Raw genomic sequence first — 24,710 nt, 5'->3', positions numbered from 1 at the left:
CAGAGTCGGAGTCACGCAATTAGTTTTCATTGCGACAAAGCCGGGTATATATCAGTGCGAAAGGCATTGAAGGGGGCCTTGCCACGGTCTGCACTTCCGCGTATCAGCCTGCTATCTTGTCTCGCGGCATATCTACGCGCGCATGACAAACAACGGAACGGTGCTCGCTCTCTCGTGGACACGCTCGCGGCAACTGTCATTAATACAATTATCCTCTGGAAAATGGAAAAGTTCGCGTGACCACGTACTTTCTTCTCGCAGCAATCCTCGTCGTCGAAAAGCTCGTCCACGATGTCTCCGACATCGACAAAGATTTATTAACCTTCGTGGTTGAGATTCAACAAATCAGGAAGAAAGAGAGAGAGAGAGAGAGAGAGAGAGAGAGAGAGAAATAAATATTCGAACGTGGTACGTACACGTCGAATGTTTTATCCTCTCGTGTCGCGAAAAAAAAAAAAAAACGTACAATACAGAGCGTGTACAAATTATGCATGTGTCGTTTTGATGCAGCGCGTGTAAAAAAAAAAAAAAAAAAAATAACCTGCCTTTTCCCAGGCCGAAACGATCGATCAACGAGCGAAACGAGCACCACGGCAGCCGACGTTCCTCTTCATCGCAAGTACGGACACGTACGATCTGGAATAGGCGGATCGAGATGCGCGTTACGTCCGTGCACTTATTTCGAGTCTCTTCTTCCCTCGCTTCAGCTCGATCGGTCGCGGTTCCCTCCCTCGTCTTCTCGTTTCGCGAGAAGCCGGCTTTACCTGGAACAGTTGAACCGCCACGACGAACGGACAACACGAGACTCGCCACGATTTAAAAGGAATAATCGTTCGTCCTTTGTGCCGAAGGTCTACACGAGGAACGCGCGCGGCATAAGGGGACACGTGGAGGCATACGTGGCTGCCTTCGACAAGCACTGGAACCTCGCGCTCGAGGACTGCTTTGAGGTTTGGACTCGTAAAGTGAAGAGGAAAGCACCTGCTCTTGGTAATTTGTATTCTTTTTCTGTTATTCCCTTTCTTTTTTCTTTTTTTTTTTTCTTTTTTCTTCTCTCGCTTGCGTTTCGTCGAATTTCGATCGAGCGAAAGAAATTGAAAAACCGAGATTGTTAGAAAAAAAAAAAACAGCAGTTTTCGGACAAGTAACAAGACGATGATAAATTCGCTGTCGGTTGTTTGCAGAGTGACTCTGATTATTAAAATAACGCTCGTATCGATTCGACGACGATTTTTTTTTTCCATTTAGTTTACTTTGGTGGACGATGGCACGTGGTATCTGGCGATGAATCATACATCATTGGGATGCTAATACAGTCTGTAAAAAGCGGTTGAGAGCTGTAACCTCCGACATTTGTACGACGTAGCAGCTCGTCTTGCCCGTGATTCGAACGCGACAGGCGGCGCGCGAGGCGCGATACGGCCCTGAAAAAATTGAATCTCTGACTATCTGACGGCCGCTCAAGGCCTGTGCCGCCTTGCCGAGGAATTCTAAACAATGTCGTGGGTTCAATGAAAAGTCGAATAGTCGCGGCTTCTCTTCTGTCATTTTCTACCATTTTCATGTTTTATTTCGAAAGGAAGAATATTTTCTGAATTGTCTCGAAACCGTCTTCAGATTTCTCTTTCGCAGAACAATTCGCATTTCTGCAGTTCAACGCTTTTTGACGATCGACGCAAACTGATACCGGCGACGTACGAAACAATTCGTCATCCGTTACGCGGTTACATTTATTTTCTTAACAACAGTGCGTTGTCGCGTTTTTCTTTTTTTTTTTTTTTTTTTTTTTTTTATGCGAAAACGCATTCGGTGCGTCCATTGATCGGCCTCGAAATGTTTCTATCCCACAGTACACGTATATGTACAAATTGGCATGCAAATTTCTAGATTATACATAATGGACGTGGTTGCGGCCGCGTGCGTCCAGAATTTTAACACGACGTATCAATAGGCGTAGCAAGCGTTAGCGTGTATTCTTCGAGCCTAACGAGAATCCAATTTAGTCCTTCCTACACTCGCCCGGCCATGAATGACTCCTACCACTGTCTGTGTCAATGGAACGTTCGCGTCTTCCTATTTACGCGGCTGATCGATGCCACGACGGCGCTTTTCGTACTTTCCATCCCTCCCGCAGTCAAATCGCAAGATCAACTAAATATCACGCGTTTGAATATTTTAACACACGCCGGTGTGTTCCACCGTTGAATGGGATTTCTCGCCTAATAATAACTCGTTCGGCTCGGTTCGTCGATCTATTTTGAATACGTGATTAGCCACTCCTCTCGATAATGGAACAGACGAATGACGCCGGAAATCGATAAAATTAATGAACGGCTTCCGGTTGGCCGTTCGCTTATCGTTAGCCACCTTTATTTACACGAGAGATAGCCAAGGGTCGTTGTATCGCGGGGGATACAATCCTCAGGACGTCCCTTTACGCTAAGGGGCAAAGACCGACCTTGACTACATAGTGGTTGCTACGTTCGATACAAGGCCCATGTGCTTCGCTTCGTCGTTCGTTTCCCTTTTTTCTTCTCTCTCTCTCTCTCTCTCTCTCGCGTGCGCGCTCGCGCTCGCGCACATCCAACACCTTCTCTTCATCGAACGCAAGAGGTCGCTCTCGGAGTCTCGCTCTTTTTCTCTCTACCTCTCTTCCCACTACTCCCGTTTCCCTCCTGCTCGCACCTCTTTCCTTCCGTTCCGTTCCGTCTTCCTCCTTCCTACTTTCCTCGTTCCGCCACAACCCTGCAACCTTCGGCACACGTTTCCATTCATTCACGTGGCCACGCCAGCCCGCACGTGCGTCCGCAATTGCAACTTCCTTGCAAACGCGTCTTATCGAGACCTTCGGTCCTGCCCTAGTGTTACCCGCCGCTTATCCAAAGATTTCCGGCCAAAGAAATCGGCCGCGGTTTCCGTTGTCCAACCACCCGCCAGTTTATCCCCACGTTCGCATGTTCTTATTTTTTTTTTTTTTTTTTTTTTTATCGGCCGTTAGCTCGTAACCTAAATCATTATCGCGCGACTCGAAAATTTTTTGCGGGGGCAACGAGTTTCGTTTCGTTCTATGGTGTCTGCGCGTGGTGTGAATCGATTGTCCTCCTTCGAACGCGATAAAAATCTCGCTGGTTGTTTCAACGTGCGCTCGTAAATCAACGAAACGATCCGACGATCTCTACGTGAGAGGGTGGGGGATGATTGTGATTAATTAATCCTCGCGCGAGAACGGAGACAGCGTGGCGACGAAACGCAGTTGGGAAGGACAGAGAGGGAATGTAGGACAACCGTGCGTTGTTGAGTCTAAAAAGGGTGATCCCTCCGAGAACAGTAATCACGGTACACCGAGAGTTCAGGGTTAGTTGGCCTACTAACGTACTTTAGGATATCCTGAGGGGGGTCGAGAGGTCGTTGATACGAAACGGCGAGGGTGGCAAGCCGGGAGCGACCTTGAAGAGCAACTTCCAGGATCGATGTCTGCCGAGTACACGTGTCCCAGCGACTCCTCGTGCTTGCTCCCTCCTAACCGTATCGCCCTACGCCCTTCTGTCTCCCCTCGAGCTTGGCGGACACGTGCCAGCGCATAAACAACCTTTCGAGACTTACCTCGTGACCCATCGACATTCTCTTCGTTCGCAATTTCACCATGACGTCAACCTTCGCTGTTTTGTTTTTCTTCTTTTTTTTTTTTTTTTTTTTTTTTTTTCTCTTTGTCCCTATTCTGCTCTAGCTCTCGTCTTCCACCGTGAAAATTGTTGCGACTGTTGCAAATTATCGGTATATATGTGTTTCAAGAGTCGGGGACAACTCCAAGATAAATCCAAGGGGATCCAACTTTTTAAATTGTTTCGCGTTCTCGATCCATTTAGGTGCGCCGAGCGGCGTAAAAACGAAAGAGGACGCCGCGCCCAAAGTAGTCGTGAGGAAGATCGAGGGAAAGAAGGAGACCTTGGAGAGACACGTGCCGCAAATGTTGCTGAGGGGAGAACAGGTCGCTATAATCGTCAAAATCAATTGAGTCAGTGAATACGTCCTACGACCGAGAAACGGACACTGGTGACGTCACGCGGCTCCATGTTGCGACGCATCGTACCGCTGCAAACGACGAGCAAAAACCAATGCAATACTTTTCATACTGTTATTTCTTCGTTTTTTTTTTTTTTTTTTATATTGTATAACTTTTCTACCGTGCAAGACGAAATAAAAATCCGTAGTATTTCATTTGGTTTCTGTTAATCTTTAACCTCTTGCGCTAGTAACTAGTTTGCGGACCATAACGAGTGACCAAACCAATATACAATAATTCGCTTCCTTTTTTGAATTCATTGGTACATTACTGGATAGAAATTATCAAGAAGTAATAAATTTATTGTTTGTTTTGCCTGAGTTATATTTAAATATACTTGAGACTAAGAAAGTATTGCAATTTTGGGCCAAATATTCGACAAGTGCGCTTAACCTCTTGCGCTAGTAACTGGTTCACGGACCATAACGAGTGACCAAACCAATATACAATAATTCGCTTCCTTTTTTGAATTTCACTGAATAGAAATTATCAAGAAGTAATAAATTTATCATCTGTTTTGCCTGGGTTATACTTAAGTATACTTGAGACTGAGAAAGTATTGCAATTTTGGGCCAAATATTCGACAAGTGCGCTTAACCTCTTGCGCTAGTAACTGGTTCGCGGACCATAACGAGTGACCAAACCAATATACAATAATTCGCTTCCTTTTTTGAATTTCACTGAATAGAAATTATCAAGAAGTAATAAATTTATCATCTGTTTTGCCTGGGTTATACTTAAGTATACTTGAGACTGAGAAAGTATTGCAATTTTGGGCCAAATATTCGACAAGTGCGCTTAACCTCTTGCGCTGGTAACTGGTTCGCGGACCATAACGAGTGACCAAACCAATATACAATAATTCGCCTTCGTTTTTGAATTCATTACTGGATAGGAATTACTAAGAAGTAATAAACTTATTACTCGTTTTGCCTGGGTTACATTTCAATGTACTTAAAACTGAGAAAATATTGCAATTTTGGGCCAAATATTCTCGACGTGCGTGGCACGTCGTTCTAGCGCAAGACTAATTGCGGACCATAACGAATCACCACAACCGTATAAAATAATTTGTCGCTTTCTTTTCGAAACTCGTCGATATTACTAGATAGAAATTGTTGAGAAGTAATAAATTTATTATTTGTCTTTGCCTGTTTTGTTTCACTTAAATGTACTTAAAACTGAGAAGATATTTATACAGTTTTGGGACAGAAATTTCTCGACGTGCGTGGCACGTCATTCCAGCGCAAAGAGGTTAACGATGATTCCTCGATCTAATTCCAATTGCGAGCCTCTGAGCAACGTGCTTAAAAAATTCGGCGCGAAAATTCGAAAGCGGGAAATAAGTAGATTACAATCTTGAAGAGAAAGAAGCTAATTTGCATCTCTGTACTCTGGCCGCCGTGCGAGAGCTAGGGTGACGAGCTGTTCGATAAGAAGCAGCGATAAGGAGAAACGAAGGAGAGGCTTGAAAGCAAAAGGGAGGCGAGGAAAAGGCACGACGCGGCGCGTTGATGGGACTCGGCTAATCCACCGCGTGACCATCGACAAGGAAGTTGCACGAGATGAAAGTAAATTCGTAATTGTTCGTCAGCGCCGTGTCGCTGCTGTAACTAACTCGCCGTCGCTTTTTCTCCAACGCGGCGCTCAATTGCAACCGGCTCTTCCTCTCCGAGTTTCTCGCGCACTTGCGAAACACGCGTCCCAAGAAATAAGAAAGTTTCGGTGGATCGCGCGCGCCTAAAACGATTAGGAACAGTAAACTATTCCCAATCCAGACCAAACCATAAATTCGTCGATTTTAATTATTAAATTTCGCACGATGTTCAACCTCTTTAAATCCATGAGCAACTAAACCAAAGCGACGTTAGCATCGCAGCGTAGCTCAATAAGCTACATCCGAGTCGAGAGTGACGAAAATTTTTCGTCAACGTACGAAAGCGACCGAACGATATCGCACGCCTGCATCGTTTCTACATCGGAGAAAAGTGCAGCAAGCACGTCGGTTGGGCCACGGTGAAAGCAAGATCCATGTCCCCCCTTGTCCCCTAGATCTAGGGGGAGGGGGAGGGCACACAAACTCCCGCGAGGCCCTCTCACTTTCGCTCACCGGAGAAAGTCTGGCGGCCGGCGTCACCGCTCTGCCTCCTCCCCTCTCCTCCTCCTCCTCCTCCTCCTCCTCTGCTGGCCCCCCGCGCGCCTGACCACCACCTTCTGCCACCCGTTACCTCCCAGCTACCGCACCTACCCCTTCTCTAGGCTCTTCCTAGGCCGCCCCTGACTTCGCAAAAGCGCTCGGCAAAGCGAGCACGAACTCCTAGCTTCGCTGCCGTAAGCACGATAGAGAGACCGGCAGAGTCTTGACAGCGGAACCAAGAGAGAAAGAGAGAGAGAGAGAGAGAAGCGTCGAGCCGAGTCGAAACAAGAAAGAGAGAGAGAGAGCAGAGTCAGTTCTCTCTACCGTCCCCCTTCGCGCCACTTGTGCACTTCTTCTACGATGTGCTCTGGAGCCGACGGGGGTTAATGCACTCCTAGAGCAAGCCATAACCTTAGCCAGGGCTCGCTGGAGAAGCGCGGGAATCTTGGCATCGTCGGACGCGCCTAGCGCGCCGTGTTTACGAAATCGTTCGTACGATATCGATAATTGCAGCGAAGATAACGCAGACTCCGTGGATCACCCCGTTTTCCCGTACCAACGGTCTAGATCATCAACAACGAAGAGCTTCGCTGAAGCGTTTGGCTGAAATTTTCCTAAACAAATTCCGTATTCCAGTATTTTGCGATCGCGATGTTTTGATTCTCGCTGGCTGTCAGCGGGGGCTCGAGTTATTTAAAGATACTACACGATTACGATAACGTTTCGTCGACGCTTGAATTTTTCGTCGTAGGTTGCGTCGTCGGGGGACGTCATTCCCCTTCCCTCCTCACTGGTTCACAGCCGACCGAGATACGGCGGCGGGGGGGAAAAATGCACGAACGCCGACGGTCATCGAGATTCGTGGACGCGAAACCTTGGAACTCATTGTCTACGAGCGATAATTGGACGTACTTGGCTACAGTTTCACATATGTGCGCGCAACACCACGTCACACCGCTCTCGCCAGAGAGAATAGTTCGTCTCTTGTCTCTGTCAATCTGTCTCGCTCGTTCGCGCTAGACGATAGCCTATACAGTTATAGACGACGACGGTCCAGGGCCGACAAGCGACCGCCTTGGAGGCGTAATGACGATTGTAGAAACTCTCGAGGCCGGTCCACGACAGCCGACGGTTTTATGAATGTGCAAACGTAACAGAAGACATCGGAGAGAAAGACAGACAGGCATCGATACCGTACACGTATCGGATTTTACACCGTGTGTACCATCGGTCTACGAAGCAACTGGACAACAACGACTCTCGTCAGATTATTTCCAACGCAATCCCTTCGCGTGATCTCGAACTCTATCGGCGTCAATTGGTCCGACAAAATTTGCCCGACGTCCGTGGAACGAATTTCACGCGTCTCTTTCGAGAGTAGAATCATCGTCGGCGGTATATATTAATTTTATTTCGATCCAACGGGAGGGGGAGGGGGGAGGGGGAGATTTCGCAACGGGGGGGAATTGCGTCGACGATCACCGGTTTCCAAAATATTTACTGAAAAAACAACGACGCCGATACTCGAGCCGGTTATTCGACGATATTGCAAAACGATTTGCAAGTCTATAAACAAAGCGAGGTCGCGTGGCAAAATCTAAACGAAATGGGGAGACCTCGCGGAAAATTCCAGAACACGGCCTGTCCTCGAATTTCAACGATAATGAGCGAAGGGAGTAAGAGATTACCGCACACCACGGTAGCCAATGGCGAGATTCATTCAACGAACGAACCGTCGTCCTTTATCGGCGCGCGATTATACCACGCGACGAAATCTATGCTTTATCGTAGACGAATACGCATTCGTTTAAATACAAAATTCCCTCCGCTTTTCCACTCTGTGCTGTTCTGCAAATCGCGACTTTCTTCAATTCGGATCGGATCTTTAATCAGATTGTTGGACGTTGGCTCTAAATTAATTTGCGAAACTACTGTGCAATAGCGCTGCTCCCAATCTGTCGATCTTTTTATTGACTCGATCATCGGCGCGATATATCGTATCGTCGTGTATTTGTATGCACTTGCTGCAATTCCATTGAAAATCGCTCTCGATATTTGTCGCGTTTCGACAGCTGATACTTCATAAAATCTGTATAAACCCTTTCCCATGCGCTTAGAGACAATCGTTTTTTAATTTTCAACGACGAACAGAAGCAGAATCTTCCATTATTCAATTATCTATTAACTTCAGCATCTATTAACTGTGCACGTCAGAGTTAAATTAACACTAAAGCTACCGACGATCGAAGTGTAAAATTTCCATCAGAGACATTAAAGTATAAAGAGAAGCACTTTAATAATACAGGGCACCTTGTAGTAATACTTTTTCCAAATTTTTACGAAAAATCATTCGAATCTTTAAAAAAAATGCATTGTTCCACATTCGCCTAATAATGAAATTAACGAGCTGATGATTCGGACCATTTTGGTAATTCCAGTGTCAAAGAGAATCATTTGCAACAATTTAACCTCTTGCCACGCACGTCGAGAACTTTTTGTCCCAAAATTGCAATACTTTCACAGTTTGAAGTATATTCAAGTAAAACAAAATTCGGCAAAACAAAGAATAAATTTATTACTTCTCAATAATTTCTATCCAGTGATGTCATACCGACGTGTTCAAAAAAAAAAAAAAAAAATATCGTGCCGACGATTAAGAAAAAAAAGAAAACGACGAATTATTGTATACGATTTGGTCGCTCGTTAAGGTCCGCAATCAGCGTTGCCAGCGCGCAAGCGGTTAAAAGCGTCCAAACACTTAACGCAATGTGCGCAAATCTGACTTTATTTCCTTCGTCGCGTGTCGCAACCAATTGAAACGATCCACGAACTCTTATTTTAACACCGATATGATTTAAATCGAAATGTATCGTTGTAAAATTTCTTCGAACGGAAGTCGATCGAGCATCCCGAGGCGAAAATACCGCATCGTTCCTCCCGTTGCACTCTGGTGGAAATCTAAGCCAAAGTCAACGAGTGTTCGCTCGATCGACTCGAATCAAAATATATGTATATATATACATACATATATATGTATTCGAACGTACGTGCGTTTCCCGCGCTACATCGGAGCCAGCGTGGGCAAGAGGCGCACACGTGTCCGATCCGCGGTGCGAAGCGTTGAAAATAACCTCTTAAACGTCCCTGACGAGGTGGGAATGTTGAGTTTGCCGCGAATACTACTCTGTTAGCACTTCCTAGTCGAGGCTCGTACGCACATTGGTACGCACATCGACCGCACGCATTCTCTATATACGCGCGCGCGGCGCACCGATACACTGGAGGAATCGAGCAGCGCCGAGACGGGAAGAGAGGCGAGAGTGTTGGTGAACACTGGCACTGGAGAAACCGGCGGACGGTGTCGGTGTAAAACTAACAATAATAATAAGGTTGAGTCATATGGGGCCTTCGAGAGCAAAGAAGGGCCTTGATTCGTGCCCCGGGCAAGGCAAAGATCTCCGTCAGCCGATCGTCTCTCTCTCTCTCTCTTTCTCTTTGCTTCGTCGATTCGACATGCTTTTTTGGAGCTCCCCGCTTGTTTCTACGTTACATAGAAATCGACTCGAGGGCAAGCCAATCATAAAAATCTGTCCGCTCTATCGGAACGCGGTTAAAGAGACCTCGCGCTTTGATTGTTCGATTCCTTCCCTTTTACACTCTTGCGTTTGCTCTTTGTGAAGTAACACTGAATGAGTCGTTTGATTCGTAGACGGCCTCTGATCAATAACGCTTCGCGTTCATTTTTTCTATCATTGAACGAGAGTGTGCACAACACGCTAATTATCGCTATCGTGACACGACAAATATGACAGCGAATGTAAGAATGTATTTGCATTTCACCTTTGTTCTTACCGCGTTTCAAAATTTACCTCTTGTGACACTCGCGGTGAGTGTCTTGTGACAGAATAGATCTCGATCGCGTTCTTCGGCGCGTGTCACGATTAACGTACAATTTCCTCGTGGCAAGCTGCGAGCAGCAAAGCGTTCGGGTCGATTATCGTCGATAAACACGCGCGTGTGTCGTCCGAGTCCCCGGTGAGCGAGTTTAACGATTATTGGCAAGCCGGACAACTTCCTCTAAGGCGACGGACAGACACTCCTCAACGCTCGAGGTTCGATGGACCTCGATCAACGGCGAACGCGATCTACAAAAGACACGTTTTATAATGCCGCGCGTGCTGGAACAACGCGCGGCTGACAACTCCACGCGCGAAACGCCGTCACCGGTCGTGACTGGCCAACAATCGGTTCCAGAAGATCGCCCGATTGATTCGGCTGTTCGATCAGTCTTCGAATTCGAACGAGGCCCATTCTTCCGTCGGCTTTTGGAAATCCGCTCGCTCGCCGGACGTTTCGACGAATCCGCGTGGAGAAGGTCGTTGATGTCAATCGTCAGAAGCGTTGCGTGATCATTGAATCCACAGGGACGAGACGGAATAATGATTTATTTTTGTTCCACGGTGAAAGCGCGATGCGACAGCCCGCGTTGGTCGGTGTAGAAAAAACTCGTCGTTTCGTTTATTAACCACTCGCGCTGGCAATTGATTGCGGACCATAACGAGCGACCAAATCGTATACAATAATTTGTCGCATTCGTTTTGAACTCGTCGATACGACATCACCGGATAGAAATTATCGAGCAGTAATAAATTTATTATCTGCCTTTGCCTATTTTGTTTTACTTAAATATACTGAAAACTGAGAAAATATTGCAATTTTGGGAGAAAAAATTCTCGACGTCGTTGCGTGGCACGTCATTCCAGCGCAAGAGGTTAACTCACTTGCGCTGGCAACTGATTGCGGACCATAACGAGTGACCGAACCGTACACAATAATTCGTCGCTTTCTTCTTAAACGCACCGGTTAAATTATTGAAAAGTAACTTGACAAATTTATTATTTATTTTGGCTGGAGTATACTTAATTATGCAAAGTGGTCATAATGATTAATTTATAATTTTCTACGGAAATTTTATATATTTATAACAGTGTATTTATAGACACTCGAGTGATTTTTAATGAAATTTATTAATGGAGGCTTGTATTCTTTATTGTATTATTAAGTTTTTCTTGTAGCTTGCACTTTAATTTCTCTTGGTACAAATATTATACTTTTTCGTCGGTAGTTCTAGTGTTAAATATACTTAGAACTGAGAAAATATTGCAATTTTGGGACAAAAAATTGCAATATTTTCTCAGCAATTGATTGCGGACCATAACGAGCGACCAAACCGTATACAATAATTTGTCGCATTCTTTTTGAACTTGTCGGTACGATATCACCGGATAGAAATTATTGAGAAGTAATAAATTTATTACCTGTCTTTGCCTATTTTGTTTTACTTAAATGTACTTAAAAATTGACAGAATATTGCAATTTTGGAGCAAAAAATTCTCGACACGCGTGGCACGTCATTCCAGCGCAAGAGGTTAAGTCCAGAAAGGCCAGAAAGTAACTGCGTTTCTTTTGTGTATACGTGTGTGTAAATGAAAAGCGAATTTTTCATAAGAAACAAAACTTTTGTCAACATAGGGATTTTTTTTTTTCAACAAAACAAATTTGTAACTTTCTGGCATTTAAAAAAAGTTCTTCTTGGGGAGAGAAAAGAATTTCAAGAACATTTCAGTAGTGAAGTGTAACAAAAAAATTTTGACAATATAATTAGAAGACTTCTTCAGCATACGCATCAGATAATTCTTTACAACGCTTGCACAGTGTTTTATTTTTTTTTTCTTCTTCTTCTTTTTCGGAAGTAATACTGCAAAATACGACGATTCGTTTTGAAATCGGACACGAAACAAACGAATCGCGCACATTTTCTTTTCCTAAATGACAGTGCTTTTGAACAGTCAGATATTACATGAATACGATGAATTCGCGTAATTTAAAACGTAGTCGCGTATTAGAGGAAGAAAGAGGAGCCATTTACTTTTTGGCCAACCCGATATATTGCAACGTCGTCGGGTAAGGAACGATTTGTTCACTGAATGCCGGCGGTTATTATGTTTACATTGGGCTTTAACGACACCGACAGCGGCGTGAAACAGCATTTCCATGCAATTATGTAAATACGCGACAAGTGTCGTTAAAAACCGAACGATTTCGATTACTGCTCAACTAGCGGCGCGGGTGGAACAAAGCCGGTACAAAGATCGACACGCTACATTGTTACTCGAACAATTGATTAACTAAGATTTATTGAAAGATCCCCACCACTGCGTGGTAAAGTTAAAATCATCACATCACGGCGCAGCGCTGTTCGAAACTCAACACTGAACACGTTTGCCATTTTACGCACAATTAGATCTGATTATTTACGCGCAACGTTTTGGCCAAACACTTTGGTGAACCCCGCGAATATTAGCTTTCTGCAACGAACGTTTCATTTATTCTCTGCGAATCTGCGGTGAACGAGTATAACTAACCACCAGGAGGAATTACGACGTGCTAAGGCTGCTACTCGCCTAACCAGCATATTTACAACCGGAATAAATAGGACTCGTAAACAACGAAACGATCCTGATCCCGGTTAAAAATAAACCCGCCCGCCTTCCGACATAACTTTTTTTCATTAGTCGATGAAACGTACTTCGTTCGCCTTTACGCACGTTCGCGCAAACCGGTCTCGCCTAAAGAATCGTCCGGAATGATTCCACGCGCGAGGTTTCGCGTATTTTGAATTTCAGAATGACGATCTTAAGGTGTCAGGACAGTTTGAAATTTTCAAAAAATCGAATTTTTTTTTGTTGTTGTTGTTTGTTTCAAATAGTAGTTTGAAGTCTTAGAAATAAGATAGAAAAGGTCCCGGAAACGACTTATTTTAGGGTATAATAATAAATCCGCGGATACAGAATAGTTGAAGCTGTATCACTGTTTACGACTTTAAGCAGCATTGTAAAGTGTAAATCGCGTGAGTCAAATATTACTTTGGGCGAATCGAATATTAGAGGACTTGGATTCAATTTAGATGTAAATTGTAAGAACTGTGAACCGCGATATATAAGTAAAAAAGAAATAAGTAAAGGATACGTATGAAAAATGACGTTCTGAAACTTTAAACGCGTTTTTCTCGAAACTAGGTTTTTAGAAACGGTGTGCAACCGATTACTGTGAAACTTGGTTTGTATCTTTAGTGTAACATTTACTAGAGATTGACGATCGAACATTTTTTAATTTTTAACAATCTCGAAAAATATAAACAAAAAACGTAGAAATTTTCGGCACAAATTCGATACATCAAAAACAAATGGCTGCTAGTTTTATCATTTTCGCAAAAATGAAAATGTTGGATCGTCAATCCCTAGAGAATGTTGTTTACTTTTCAACTTTTCTTGCCTTTTTGTTGTAACTAATCCTGTTTAGCTGGGATCATGCACAACGATAGGCAATGTAAAAAAAAAAGTTATGTAAAAGTATGCCGTTAAAAAGTTAAATAAGAGCCCTCTTTTTTTCTCTTTTAGTGTTGCTTCCTATAGTTCACAATGTGTTAAGATAAACCACAAAAGCTCGTGCCAATCAAATATGTACCTCTTTTTTTAACTAGCCCTCCAACGTATTCGTAATTTTTAAGGCTAGTCAAGCTATCCTGCCCCCCTTGATTCGAGGGGACTGCACTTGCTGATCGTGAAGAATAGACGAATAGACGAAGGAAAGGTGACGAGGAACGACGAAAGAATCGCGGCAAACTACGTCGAACGGAGTATAGATAATGGCGCGACTGCAAATGACCTTCCGAGCACCTCGCGCAGCCTTCCGCTTTTATTGCGCTCAGCGAGAGATCGTCGTGGTAGCGCCATACCTAGGGGCTGAGAGCTGCCACAGCTCAAACGATCTTTCAAACGATGGACAAGCTGCGTGACATCGGTTCGCGGCAGAACTGCTCGCTAAAATTCTACGCGCGCCACCATTAGTTACTTTTAGACGTTAGTCGCACTCTGCAGTCGTTCGGACTTCAGCCCGCGCGATAATAACTGTTATGTGGTTCGCGCGTGGATCATGAATGAAAAGGCCGGGTCATTGAAAAATCACGACACTGTCCGAGATACTGTCGCGCATATAATCGCGAGGGATGCGAACGATGATTTGCTACGGAATATCGTGCGACCGCTTGTTTCTGCACACTTTTGGCAAGATTCTTCGGGGACGAAAATAATCTCGATTCGCGGATTGCATAACGAACGGTGGGAAATGAAATCGCTCGACAATGGTACCGCAAACAAGACAGAGGTTTGAATAAACAGCGTCGTTCATTCTGCATACAAAAACGCGAGATAACGAACTCCACGTGTCGCGATAGCTATAATCCACGTGGCGCGAGAGAGGCACGTACTTTGACTTGAAATTTCGCTCAGAAAAATCATAGATATAATATCCACTGTCTTGTGGAATCCGAGGATCGAGGTGCTTTGACTGCCGATACGTTGTCGAATCATCGTCGACCGTTCTGTTGCGTTTCACTGACGTCGACGAGAGAACGTTATTTTCTTTGCGCGTGTGTAAAACTCCACACCTACGCGACTCGTAATAACGCAAGCCACTTGGTTTCAACGGGCGTGTATGCATGTACTTAATCGTGGCATTCTGCTGTTTTGAAGGTAAACCGTTCCAAGGTGAGCTAAACCAAGCCGAACGGTAATTGTTTAATCGGCGCAGCAATAACATTTGATTCAGCATTATTCTTGTTTCGTGGCGGTTGCGCGACAGCGAAACAACGAAACGCGAGCCAAAGTGACATCGCCGTCTTTCAAGCCGTCTTTCGATTGGATACACAAAGCGGCAATATAAACCGAAAAACCAATCGTTCCTCGTCAATTCGTCCTTTGAGAGCACGATCTGGCATGCCTGTTATCCAGCTGCGTACGAGCCGCCATATTATTAAACGTCATACACTCGTACACGTACGTACATAAAAACAGGCGAATGATTCACGATCCACTCGAGTACGCAATTGTGGGAAAGATCTCCGTGGCAGCTCCTTTTCGAGCAATTAATCCACCTTCGCGACATCGAGGCGTGATCGTCGGTACTTTCAACGCGATGCAAACGAGCGCGTCGAGGAATTTCCATTTCCTCATGCACTTATCGTTCACTTATCTATATTATAGGTTTTCGGTCTATCCTTGACCATGACCGTGTTTTTCATGGTCTCTTTCTCTCTGCCTTTGGCAGCTACCAACACACATACACGCCGGGCGATCGGTTCTCGGTTGTGTTACGTCAAGCGCGAGCGCCAGGGCACGAGGTGCTCCTGCTCGAGAAAGGTTAGGTCCACGATCTACGGGCCACGAGTCTCTCTCGAAGGTCGTTGCTACACGTATGAACGAAGCAGGGGCGGATATTCGAAAAACAAGGAGGGGAACCGTGGATGGAGAGGGCCCTCTGGGTGGGGCTTCCTCTCCGAACTTGCCAATACACTCGAGAGTCAAGGCTCTGGCCCAATTCGAGTTCGTAGACCTAGACGGACGACGATAGGTCACACGTACGCCTGATTCCTTTTCTTTTTTTTTTTTTTTTTTTCTTTAGCTTCTCCTCTCTCGCTAAGGTCATTTACTTTTACCGAACCGCCTTCAAGGTGTCACCTTCGGGTCTTCGAATCTCCTTGTCCTTAAGTTCTCTCGAGTTCGAGAGGAGAGAAGAGGCGCGCGTGGAAACGATCGTGCGCCGAGGCGCAGGTGCAGGAAGGCGCGTTCGACCTATATATTTCGACATCCTACTCTGCCCTTCGAGCGCCGGACGAATTGTTAAATAAACGTCATGTACGCAACAATCGTCGCAGAACAGGCGATCAGGGACGATCGGCAGCAACCGCGTTTCCTTTCCTTAGCCGGTAAAAAAAAAAAATAATTGCAAACGCTGACGACGCACGCGCCGTTCCCACTACTACAGCCAGCCATTATTTTTGGATATCGTGTATATGATACACGTATACGCGCCTGGTTTGCGTGAACTCGTAAACACAGATGCAGACCTCGTTCTTGAAAGCCAGACGTTACACGTACGTCGCGATTTTATCGTACGAATCGCGCGTAATCGATGTCACGCGAAAACACAACGTTACGGAAACCGAGGATCGACCGATCGGTGCGGAAGGGAATAAACTGGAAACTCGGAACTTCACGATTAACGGAGCGGACAGCTGCGAAATTTCAATTCCTCGGAGTGTTTTACGAGGACATCACTTTCGGTTAAGGGCTCAGGACAGTTTAAAATTTTCAAAAAGTCGATTTTCTTTTTTTTTTTTTTAAATAGTAGTTTGAAGTCTTGGCAATAAGATACGAAAGGTTCTAGCCTTTAAAACGACTTATATTTTCGGGTATAATAATAAATCCGCGGATACAGAATAGTTGAATTTGCATCACTGTTTAAAACTTTAAGCAGTGTAAATTATAAAGTGTAAATCGTGCGATTCAAATTGGCGAATCGAATATCAGGGGACTTGGATTCAATTTAGTTATAAATTGTGAGAACTGCGATATAAAAAAGTAAGTAAAGGATACGTATGAAAAATGACGTTTTGGAACTTTAAACGCGTTTTTCGCGAAACTAGATTTTTAGAAACGGTGTGCAAGATATCTCGGAGTCCAACCAACCGATTACTGTGAAACTTGGTACGTATCTTTAGTGTACCACTTGTTAGGGATTGACGGTCGAATATTTCTTAATTTTTAACAATTTCGAAAAATATAAACAAAAAACGTAGAAACTTTTGGCACAAATTCGACACATCAAAAAACAAATGGCTGCTAGTTTTATAATTTTTACAAAAATGAAAATGTTGGATCGTCAATCCCTAAAGAATATTGTTTACTTTCCAACTTTTTTTGCCTTTTTGTTGTAACTAATCTTGTTTGGTTGGGATCATACACAACGATAGGCAATGTAAAAAAAAAAGTAACGTAAAGGGTGTCGTCAGAAAGAGTTAAATAAGAACCCTTCTTTTTTCTCTTTTGCTTTTTATAGTTTATAATGTGTTAAGCTCATATCAATCAAATGTGTACCTCTTTTTTTTACTAGGCCTCCAAAATATTCGTAATTTTTGGGCCCGTCAAACTGCCCCCCCTTAATAACGACCGGTCGTTCGAACATTCGATGGTTGATTATCCATGAGAGATGGTACAAAATCGAGACGAAGAGAAGGAGGAAAAGGTTTACAAACGTCCAGGGACGCGCTGGATTTATATGGAGCGCGAGGCTACGGGGCCCTTATACCGTATCGGCATTTCAATGTATATCGGTGCGTGTACCAGTGCGATACTAAACGCACACCCGGGCGATTTTGGCCCTCGGCCCTGGGTACCAGCGAAGGTCGCCGCGTAACCGATCGCGCCAGAGAACTAGAGAACTAGAGGCCGCGGATGGGAGGAGAGCGCGAAACTCGCGCTGCAAACTATAAATCTTCCAACTGTATTAAAGAGTTGTCCGAGGTGTACCGTGGCGATCTGAGAAAGAGAGAAAATGGAAGAAAAGGAAGACGGGGACGGACGATCGGGGCGAGAGCCGAAGGTTGGCCCGGGCTGAAAATACTTGCGAGAAATATAGTTACGTCTTATTTCTGTGCGCGTGAGTACGTGCACAAGTGCAATACGCGATCGGCCGTAGTATTCTATTCGGCGGGTTTCGTCTGTTTACATGGATCGTAATACATGGTCAGCCATGTTCGAGATCCTCGAGGTTTCGTTTCCGAAAAAACGATTCCAATCGGACGAGCAGATTTCACAAGATTGGTGCAACTTTGTCGTTGAGAATCGACGACAAATACCGACCCATTCGGCTCGGTTGTTCTCGCTTGCACAATTCGTAACCGCGATACGAGCAACGTTTTTGCAACGATAAGGATCGACGCGTGCACACAGAGAGTCGTTCCTTGCGCACGCTATCTCCGCTCGAATCGTCACAGACGGTTATGATAATTTTATATAATCGATACAATGGTAACGCGAGCTACCAACGTGCACGGGCCTACGGGCGATGACAGAGGAAAAGGAAAGGGGGCTTGGAAAAAAAAAAAAAAAAGAGTCGTATCGATTCGTAAAACGCTATTTACAATTGAGCGTCCATAGAGCGACGCAGAAAACCGAGCGTACACCATAGAATTTAATCGTTTTTATGTAAACCGATATCTCGCGGTACACCGAACTATAATGCGTGATCACTTCCTTGATCGTATGCGATTACCGTCCGGTTGCTCATTTTCACCCCGGCCGGAGCGAGCCGTCACCACCACCACCACCACCACTACCACCACCACCACCACCACCATCACCATCATCATCAACATCGGCTTCGCGAGATTCACTTTTACTCGGAGAAAAGATTCCTGTTAGGTAATCTCCAGGCCGAAGACATTCGATCGCGACGCTTTCATTAAATCACTATTATTGCTCCGCGTCTCTCGCACTCGGCGTTTGTCAGACAAACTCGTGTAGGCGTCATTCAAACGCGCTCGACTTCACCGCCACCTCTGTCGCCAATCGCGAAAGCGAGTATACTTTTTGACTCGTGACTTCCATATTACATATACGTACTGATACATCGATATTGTATTCGGTATATCAACCTTTCGGAATTCTTTTATCCCAAATTACAACATTTTCTCAATTTGTAAGTGTATCTGACCATTTGCACTGATTGCGGATCATAACGACCGAACCGTAATAATTCGTCGCTTTCTGTTTCTTTTGAAACTCATCGATATGATGTCACTGGATAGAAATTATTAAACTTATCATTTGCTTTACCTGCGTTACATTTAAATATACTTAAAACTGAGAAAATGTTACAATTTGGGACAAAAAAATGCACGACGTGCGTCATTTTGCAGCGCAAGAGGTTAAATGTAACCCCAGGCAAAGCAAATGGCAAGTTTATTGCTTCTTAATAATTTCTATCCAGGTGACGTCACACCGACGAGTTCAAAAGAAAAAGAAAGCGACGAATTATATTGTATACGGCCACTCGTTATGGTCCGCGCAATCAGTTGCCAGCGCACAAGGGGTTAATCGTTTCAACAGATCCGTGTTTCAATTCCTCTTACCTTTTTGCACGACGATCGATCTCACGATGCCCAAAGTCGAACGATATGCAGACAACACGGAATGGACGTGCCTCTGACACACATCGGTCTCATTCGCGAACACTTGGCTAATGACAGTTCCGTACCTCCCAGCTTGACTTCTTTTCTCTCCACTCTGTCGTATTCCACTTCTTCCGAGTCGCCGATAACGTAAACAAACTTTTCGTGGGGTCGCGCGTGCGCGCGATGACCTGATGCGAAGCCGAACCGCGTTCGAAACGGAGAGAGAAGAAAAAGAGAGAAAAAAAAAGAACGAAGTTCCGAGCTCGCGTCGCGCACGATTTAGGTTAGAAGCACACTGACAGGAAAAGCGCGGGCAATCAGGTGCGCGTCAGTTGGTTGGTCGAAGCGATGTAAGAAAAAGTTGTTGGGTGCGACAAACCGACGGCCCTACAGTTCCCACACGCGCACAATCGGTAACTGTTCAGTTTCACGAGCGATCGGAGGTAACGTCGAATAACCGAGCGCGATACCGCGCGCAAAAGTGACTCGAGAGCGAGCCCGAAATCGTCCGGTCGGCGCGTAGCGATGCGCAGCCGTGGTACACAACCGTCGGGCCGCGGGAAATTCAGGAAGCTCGCGCGCCGCTGTGATTACACACCGTTGGTGTATCGGTCTCTTTTCCTTCTCGAAGTTCGGCAGCTCTCTCCTTCGAGTCCTTTCTCCGGCCGCCGGAGGGAGGTTCGCGGCGACGACGGGGGAAAGAAGAGGACGACGTGTTTGTGTTGACACAGACACAAGGCGTACGGAGAGCCTTTTGGCCGAATGCGCGAAGGAACACTGAACGTAACGCGCGAGCGGCGAGCCACAGTTTGCCTAGCCTAGCCGCCACTAAACGCCACTATCCTAGGTTAGACACGCTCGCGACACTCTCTGTCCTCCCCCTCCGGCTCGCCGTTCCCCCCCCTGCCATTCCACTCCTTCTAGCTCGCGCTTCTTCTTCCTCTTTCGCGTCAACAGTTTTACTCTCGCTCTATCTCTGTGTCTCTCTCTCTCTCTCTCTCTCTCGCGCGCGCGCGTTCCCTCTCGTCCGTCTCGTTCTCGCCTACGCGAGATCTTCCGTCTTTCTCCGACTCTAGGGATCTATGTACATAGAATACCGGGGGGGTACGGTACACACGCCGGTGTGGATTCGGAGCGGTTTGTTGGTGGGGGCTCGTAAGGCCATAGCCACGGCCACCGAGCCTCGCACACACTCTCGCAAATACAGCAGGCGCATGCACGCACGTATACACACGTCGCGAGTAGGCACACACCGGCCCCGGAACGACCGTTGTCGCTCCGTATCTCGCGTGCGCTGGCTCGCCAGCGCGCTCACGATTCCTCTAGCCTCTCTCTAGAGGCGAGCGGCTTCGCCGATCTCGTGTATCGTCCTGTGTATCGTTGTCGCACGGAAGCATTTCGTGGGACTATTTTATAACAGTCGGCTAACGAGAAAGTGGAATCGCCTTTCTTCTCACCGCTCCGTTGGTTGAGCGTTGACGAAGCGAGATCTTTTCGTCGAATATACGAAAAAAAAAAAGAAAAGAAAAGAGAATTGCCGAAGAGGAAATTTGAATCGAGAGTATCTAAACATATGGAAAATATACGATCAGTCAGGTCAGCTCTGAAGGCGATATCGTCTCTGTGCCACGGATATAAGTAGCTATGCACGTACGTACGTACGTGTATACAAGCGAGAAATTCAGACCGAGCTCAAAGAGAATACGTACATTCCGTATACGTATGTGTAATTTGTTCTATATTCAAGGGGCACTTTGGCGCACATATGCGTGCCTATCTGGCGTACATACGTCGGAATATGTCTTCATGGACGCGAGGGTGTACAAGAATGTAACCACCGTGCGACTGAATGCAACAAGAGGCGCGCAATGTCTTCCTCCATCGATGTCCGTTCTCTCTAAGTACGTGCAGAACACGTTGGCATTCGAATGACTATTTACATGTCTCGTTGTCCCAACGGAACGGAGCAGAACGCTTCATCGAAATCCGTTTGAAAATCACACACACTCGCAAATTAGGAGATAAAAAAAATCGATGTACATACATCCGGAAAGTCTGACGAGGAAATTGCTGACAAAAGTGGAAGAAATTTTCCCTTTCTTCATCGACGAATTTATATTTTGACACAAACGCAGTTCAAATGATCGTGACGGTCTCGTTATCGTTATGCGGCATGCTGAATGCTAGATTAAAAAAGTTATTAACCTCTTGGCTGCTTTTTAGAACTATGTATGTACATTGTGTCGCTACTCGTTAAACAGAGTATGTACAGCTTCTGTGAAATTGAATTAAATTACAAGAAAATAACACTAGTTTCTTTTCTCTTGAAAAATCAATAATTTTATTGTTTATTAATTAATTAATAACAATTAATATTAATAGCAAAAAGAAAAAAAATTTAGAAATGGTGTAAAAAGAACTAGTCAAGTCTCCAAAATAGTCTAAAATTTGCAGATATGTTTCATCCTCCACGAAAAACGTTTAACTTAAGCAACAAATCGTAATTACTTTCCTCGTCATTCACAGCTAAGAGGTTAACGATCGCAAACGCTGATGGAGGATCTGCTTGTACGGGATAGAAAAATGCGTTCTGTTTCTTTAACAGGCAACAGTTTGCACGTAAACGCGCTGTTGCAAGGCAAACGAAAAGGTAAACGCGGAATCGAGCGTATGTAGGGCTAAGGGTATAGTGGGATAGTAGTGGCACTCCGAGTTTGGTCAGACAAGCAGCGTTAAATCCACGTTCACCGGTTAGTCCAAGTTCTCCCGATGGTCTGCCACGGATGGCGGAGTCGATTCCCGGAGACTTTCTAACGAAAGTGCAAGTCTTTTCTTCTAACCGGCTACCGCACCGCGCAACCGTCCTCGACGCGACTTTCGCGCGTTTTCCGCGGTTTCCACGCCGAGGACGAAGACGTCCAACGCTTCCGGGGCTTGTGAGTCACTCTCGTAAGAAATATCTCGTCGATCTCTTCAATTAAAAATAAAATAAAAAAAATAAAAAGAAAAATATAACGATCCTTTTAATTGGCTCGCGTTCCTTTTCGCGTGACGTATCGTTCGTGGATATCGCTCGGTTGAATACGTAATTATTGAACGTAATTATTGAAAATGTTAAAAAAAAAAAAAGGAAGAAGAAGAAGAAGACTGTCGGTTACGTGTTGCACTGTGTGCATCGCGGAGAATCGAAAATAAAGGCAGGATATGATATTTAGGAAGCGGCGTTACCTCACAGGCAAGACATTTCTAACGTTTTTCTGAATGTAACGAAGAACCCGCCTGCGGCGTACAGTCAAGGCCTCAGTTCTCGTCGACTTTGCCGTGACATAAATATTCGGGGGCCTTTCGTGGGCCCACGGTTGATTCCTCGTGGCGAGGGACCTGAACTTGCGAAGTCGTGCGAAAGAAAGAGAGAAAAAGGAAGACGGAGACAGATAGAGAGTTCTTTGGTAAAAACGCGACGCGAAGGAACCTTGCTTGCAATCGTCTTCGCCGGGAACGAACGACCCTGAGTAGGAACTCAAAGATCAAGCCATCATCATCCTTGGACTTCTTCTCTCGACTATTTTCGAAGTGCTAAACAATTCCATTCAACGCGACGAATCGCCATCGCGCAAGCGTTCGCCAATGCATAATAATAACACAAATGAAGAATATAATTAAAAGTATCCTTCACGCTTCTTTTATCTACACACACGTATTCTTACACATACGTGTACAGATGTTACATACGCCGTCCGTAAGCAGAGAAAACGCTTTGTCGAATCGGTCAACGGTGAATTTCTGCGCTTCGGGTTGCACGCGTGTGCGTGCACAAAGGAAAGAAAAGAGCGCGTTTGATCGGTTCGTTCTGGTTTGCTCCCAACTCCCAGTGACATTCAAAGCTGACGCATAAAGAATCGCGCGCGTTCCGATAGCGAGGTTCGCGCACGCATTAAAGCATCGCACGGCTAATCCGCCGCGCACGTCCGCGCTGTGGCTCGACTCGTCATCGGCGTGCGTTTCGTACTAGACTCTAATAAACTTTCACTGGCCTCTCGCGAGTTCTCCCTCTCTCTCTCTCTCTCTCTCTCTCTCTTTTTGCCCGCTTGTGCGCTCGGCTTCCAAGCTCATAAATTCGGTAACCTCTGCGGGTACCGCCTCCTCGTGTCCCCGTCCTTGCCCGATCGTTGCATGAAACCACGGAGACACTCTCGCAATGAGTTCTACTAATATATAAAATAAATGTCTCCCACTTCCTCGTATCCTCTTTCTCCGCGCTCTCACGCGTGGGACGTTGCCCCATTAGCGAAGCAGATACAAGTACTTGCGAGAACGTAGCCAATTTAACGAAGTTAAAAAAAAAAAAAAAGAGGGAAGAGCAAAAAATCCTTTCTCCCTCGCGTACGGAGCTTCTCCAAGACGGCCAAACCTCACGCGTGTTTGCGCAAAACGAACAGGCGCGCTGCCGTTCCCGATCACTCTCGCTTTTCACCTGGCCGATTGACAAAGATCCCACCGATCGTGGACGAACGATCTAATCCGCGATGCGCGGTTAGATCGATCTACGTTCGGGATCGTGCGCGCGTGTAACGCAGCATTGTTCGCGCCATCGTTCCAAGGTGATTCGCGTATACGCTTCCTAAATTTCATCGTCGGCCGACGATGTTTGAAATCACTGGCGTTTGCGCGGCGTTCAGGAGAAAGTTGAAACGGTCGAAGAACTATGACGTTCCCCTGCTGCTTCCGTATCTGCGGCGCGAGCCACCGTTCCACTCGGAAACGAATACATACGAAAATCACGAATAAAGGAATCGCTCATCGAACGAACTGGAATTGAAGTTGATCGTTGATTGCGAGCGTACTCTCACTTTTTACCTTCTTCTCTCGGAAGGAGAAAAACTCGCCAACACGCGCGGCCCCACCTCCGATTGGTTTGCAACGATTCGCTTGGTCCAAGACCGGTGTTAACGTACGATTAGTGGGCCAGTGTCAGTCAACGACATCGTTCTGACGGTTAACCGGCGGATTTAAAGCCAAGGAAGGAGGCTGAATGCCGCGCACGGTGAACCGCACGCACCCGGGGGCCACTGGCCAATATTCGGGCCAATGTTAACGTTGGCCTCTATGTCGATTGCCTAACAGCGACTCGCGTCACAACAGAACCTGATAATGAGAATGACGAGAAGGAACTTTCGTACACGAAACGCGTTACTCAACCTTCTGCGTAACGACCTCTCGCAGAGACGCGTAAATACGCGGCCTTATCGACTGAGATTGAAGTTTCCATCAGGAACGTCGAAGTAAAAAAAACAAAAATTCTTTATAACAGTGCAGAATGCAACAACTTCTTTTTTATTTGATTTACGAAAACTTTATATATTTTACGAAAATTCGAGACGCTTGAGTTTGAGGCGGATAACATGTGTCGAAGTAGACGAAGTATAGTGAAACAT

General features: G+C 45.5%; 1 protein-coding gene and 1 long non-coding RNA gene across 2 annotated transcripts in view; both read left to right on the top strand.

Annotated features, from left to right (window-relative positions):
• LOC122537615 (U7 snRNA-associated Sm-like protein LSm11) overlaps nucleotides 1–24,710 on the top strand; it is a 41,235-nt gene that overhangs the window by 5,940 nt on the left and 10,585 nt on the right. Inside the window, exon 2 of the mRNA XM_043670916.1 lies at nucleotides 852–990. Within this exon, the coding sequence (XP_043526851.1) occupies nucleotides 852–990 (139 nt within the window). The remainder of the gene's footprint in view (nucleotides 1–851; nucleotides 991–24,710) is intronic.
• On the top strand, nucleotides 3,280–24,468 carry LOC122537617. The gene is made up of 3 exons (XR_006308657.1): nucleotides 3,280–3,290; nucleotides 3,403–3,407; nucleotides 24,303–24,468. It is a non-coding gene; the product is annotated as an uncharacterized LOC122537617 (long non-coding RNA).

Source organism: Frieseomelitta varia, unplaced genomic scaffold, assembly GCF_011392965.1.
Source record: "Frieseomelitta varia isolate USP_RPSP 00005682 unplaced genomic scaffold, Fvar_1.2 scaffold_922, whole genome shotgun sequence".
In the NCBI taxonomy this organism is placed as follows: domain Eukaryota; kingdom Metazoa; phylum Arthropoda; class Insecta; order Hymenoptera; family Apidae; genus Frieseomelitta; species Frieseomelitta varia.
Note: the sequence above shows the minus strand (reverse complement) of the source record. Positions and strands in the feature narration are given on the sequence as shown.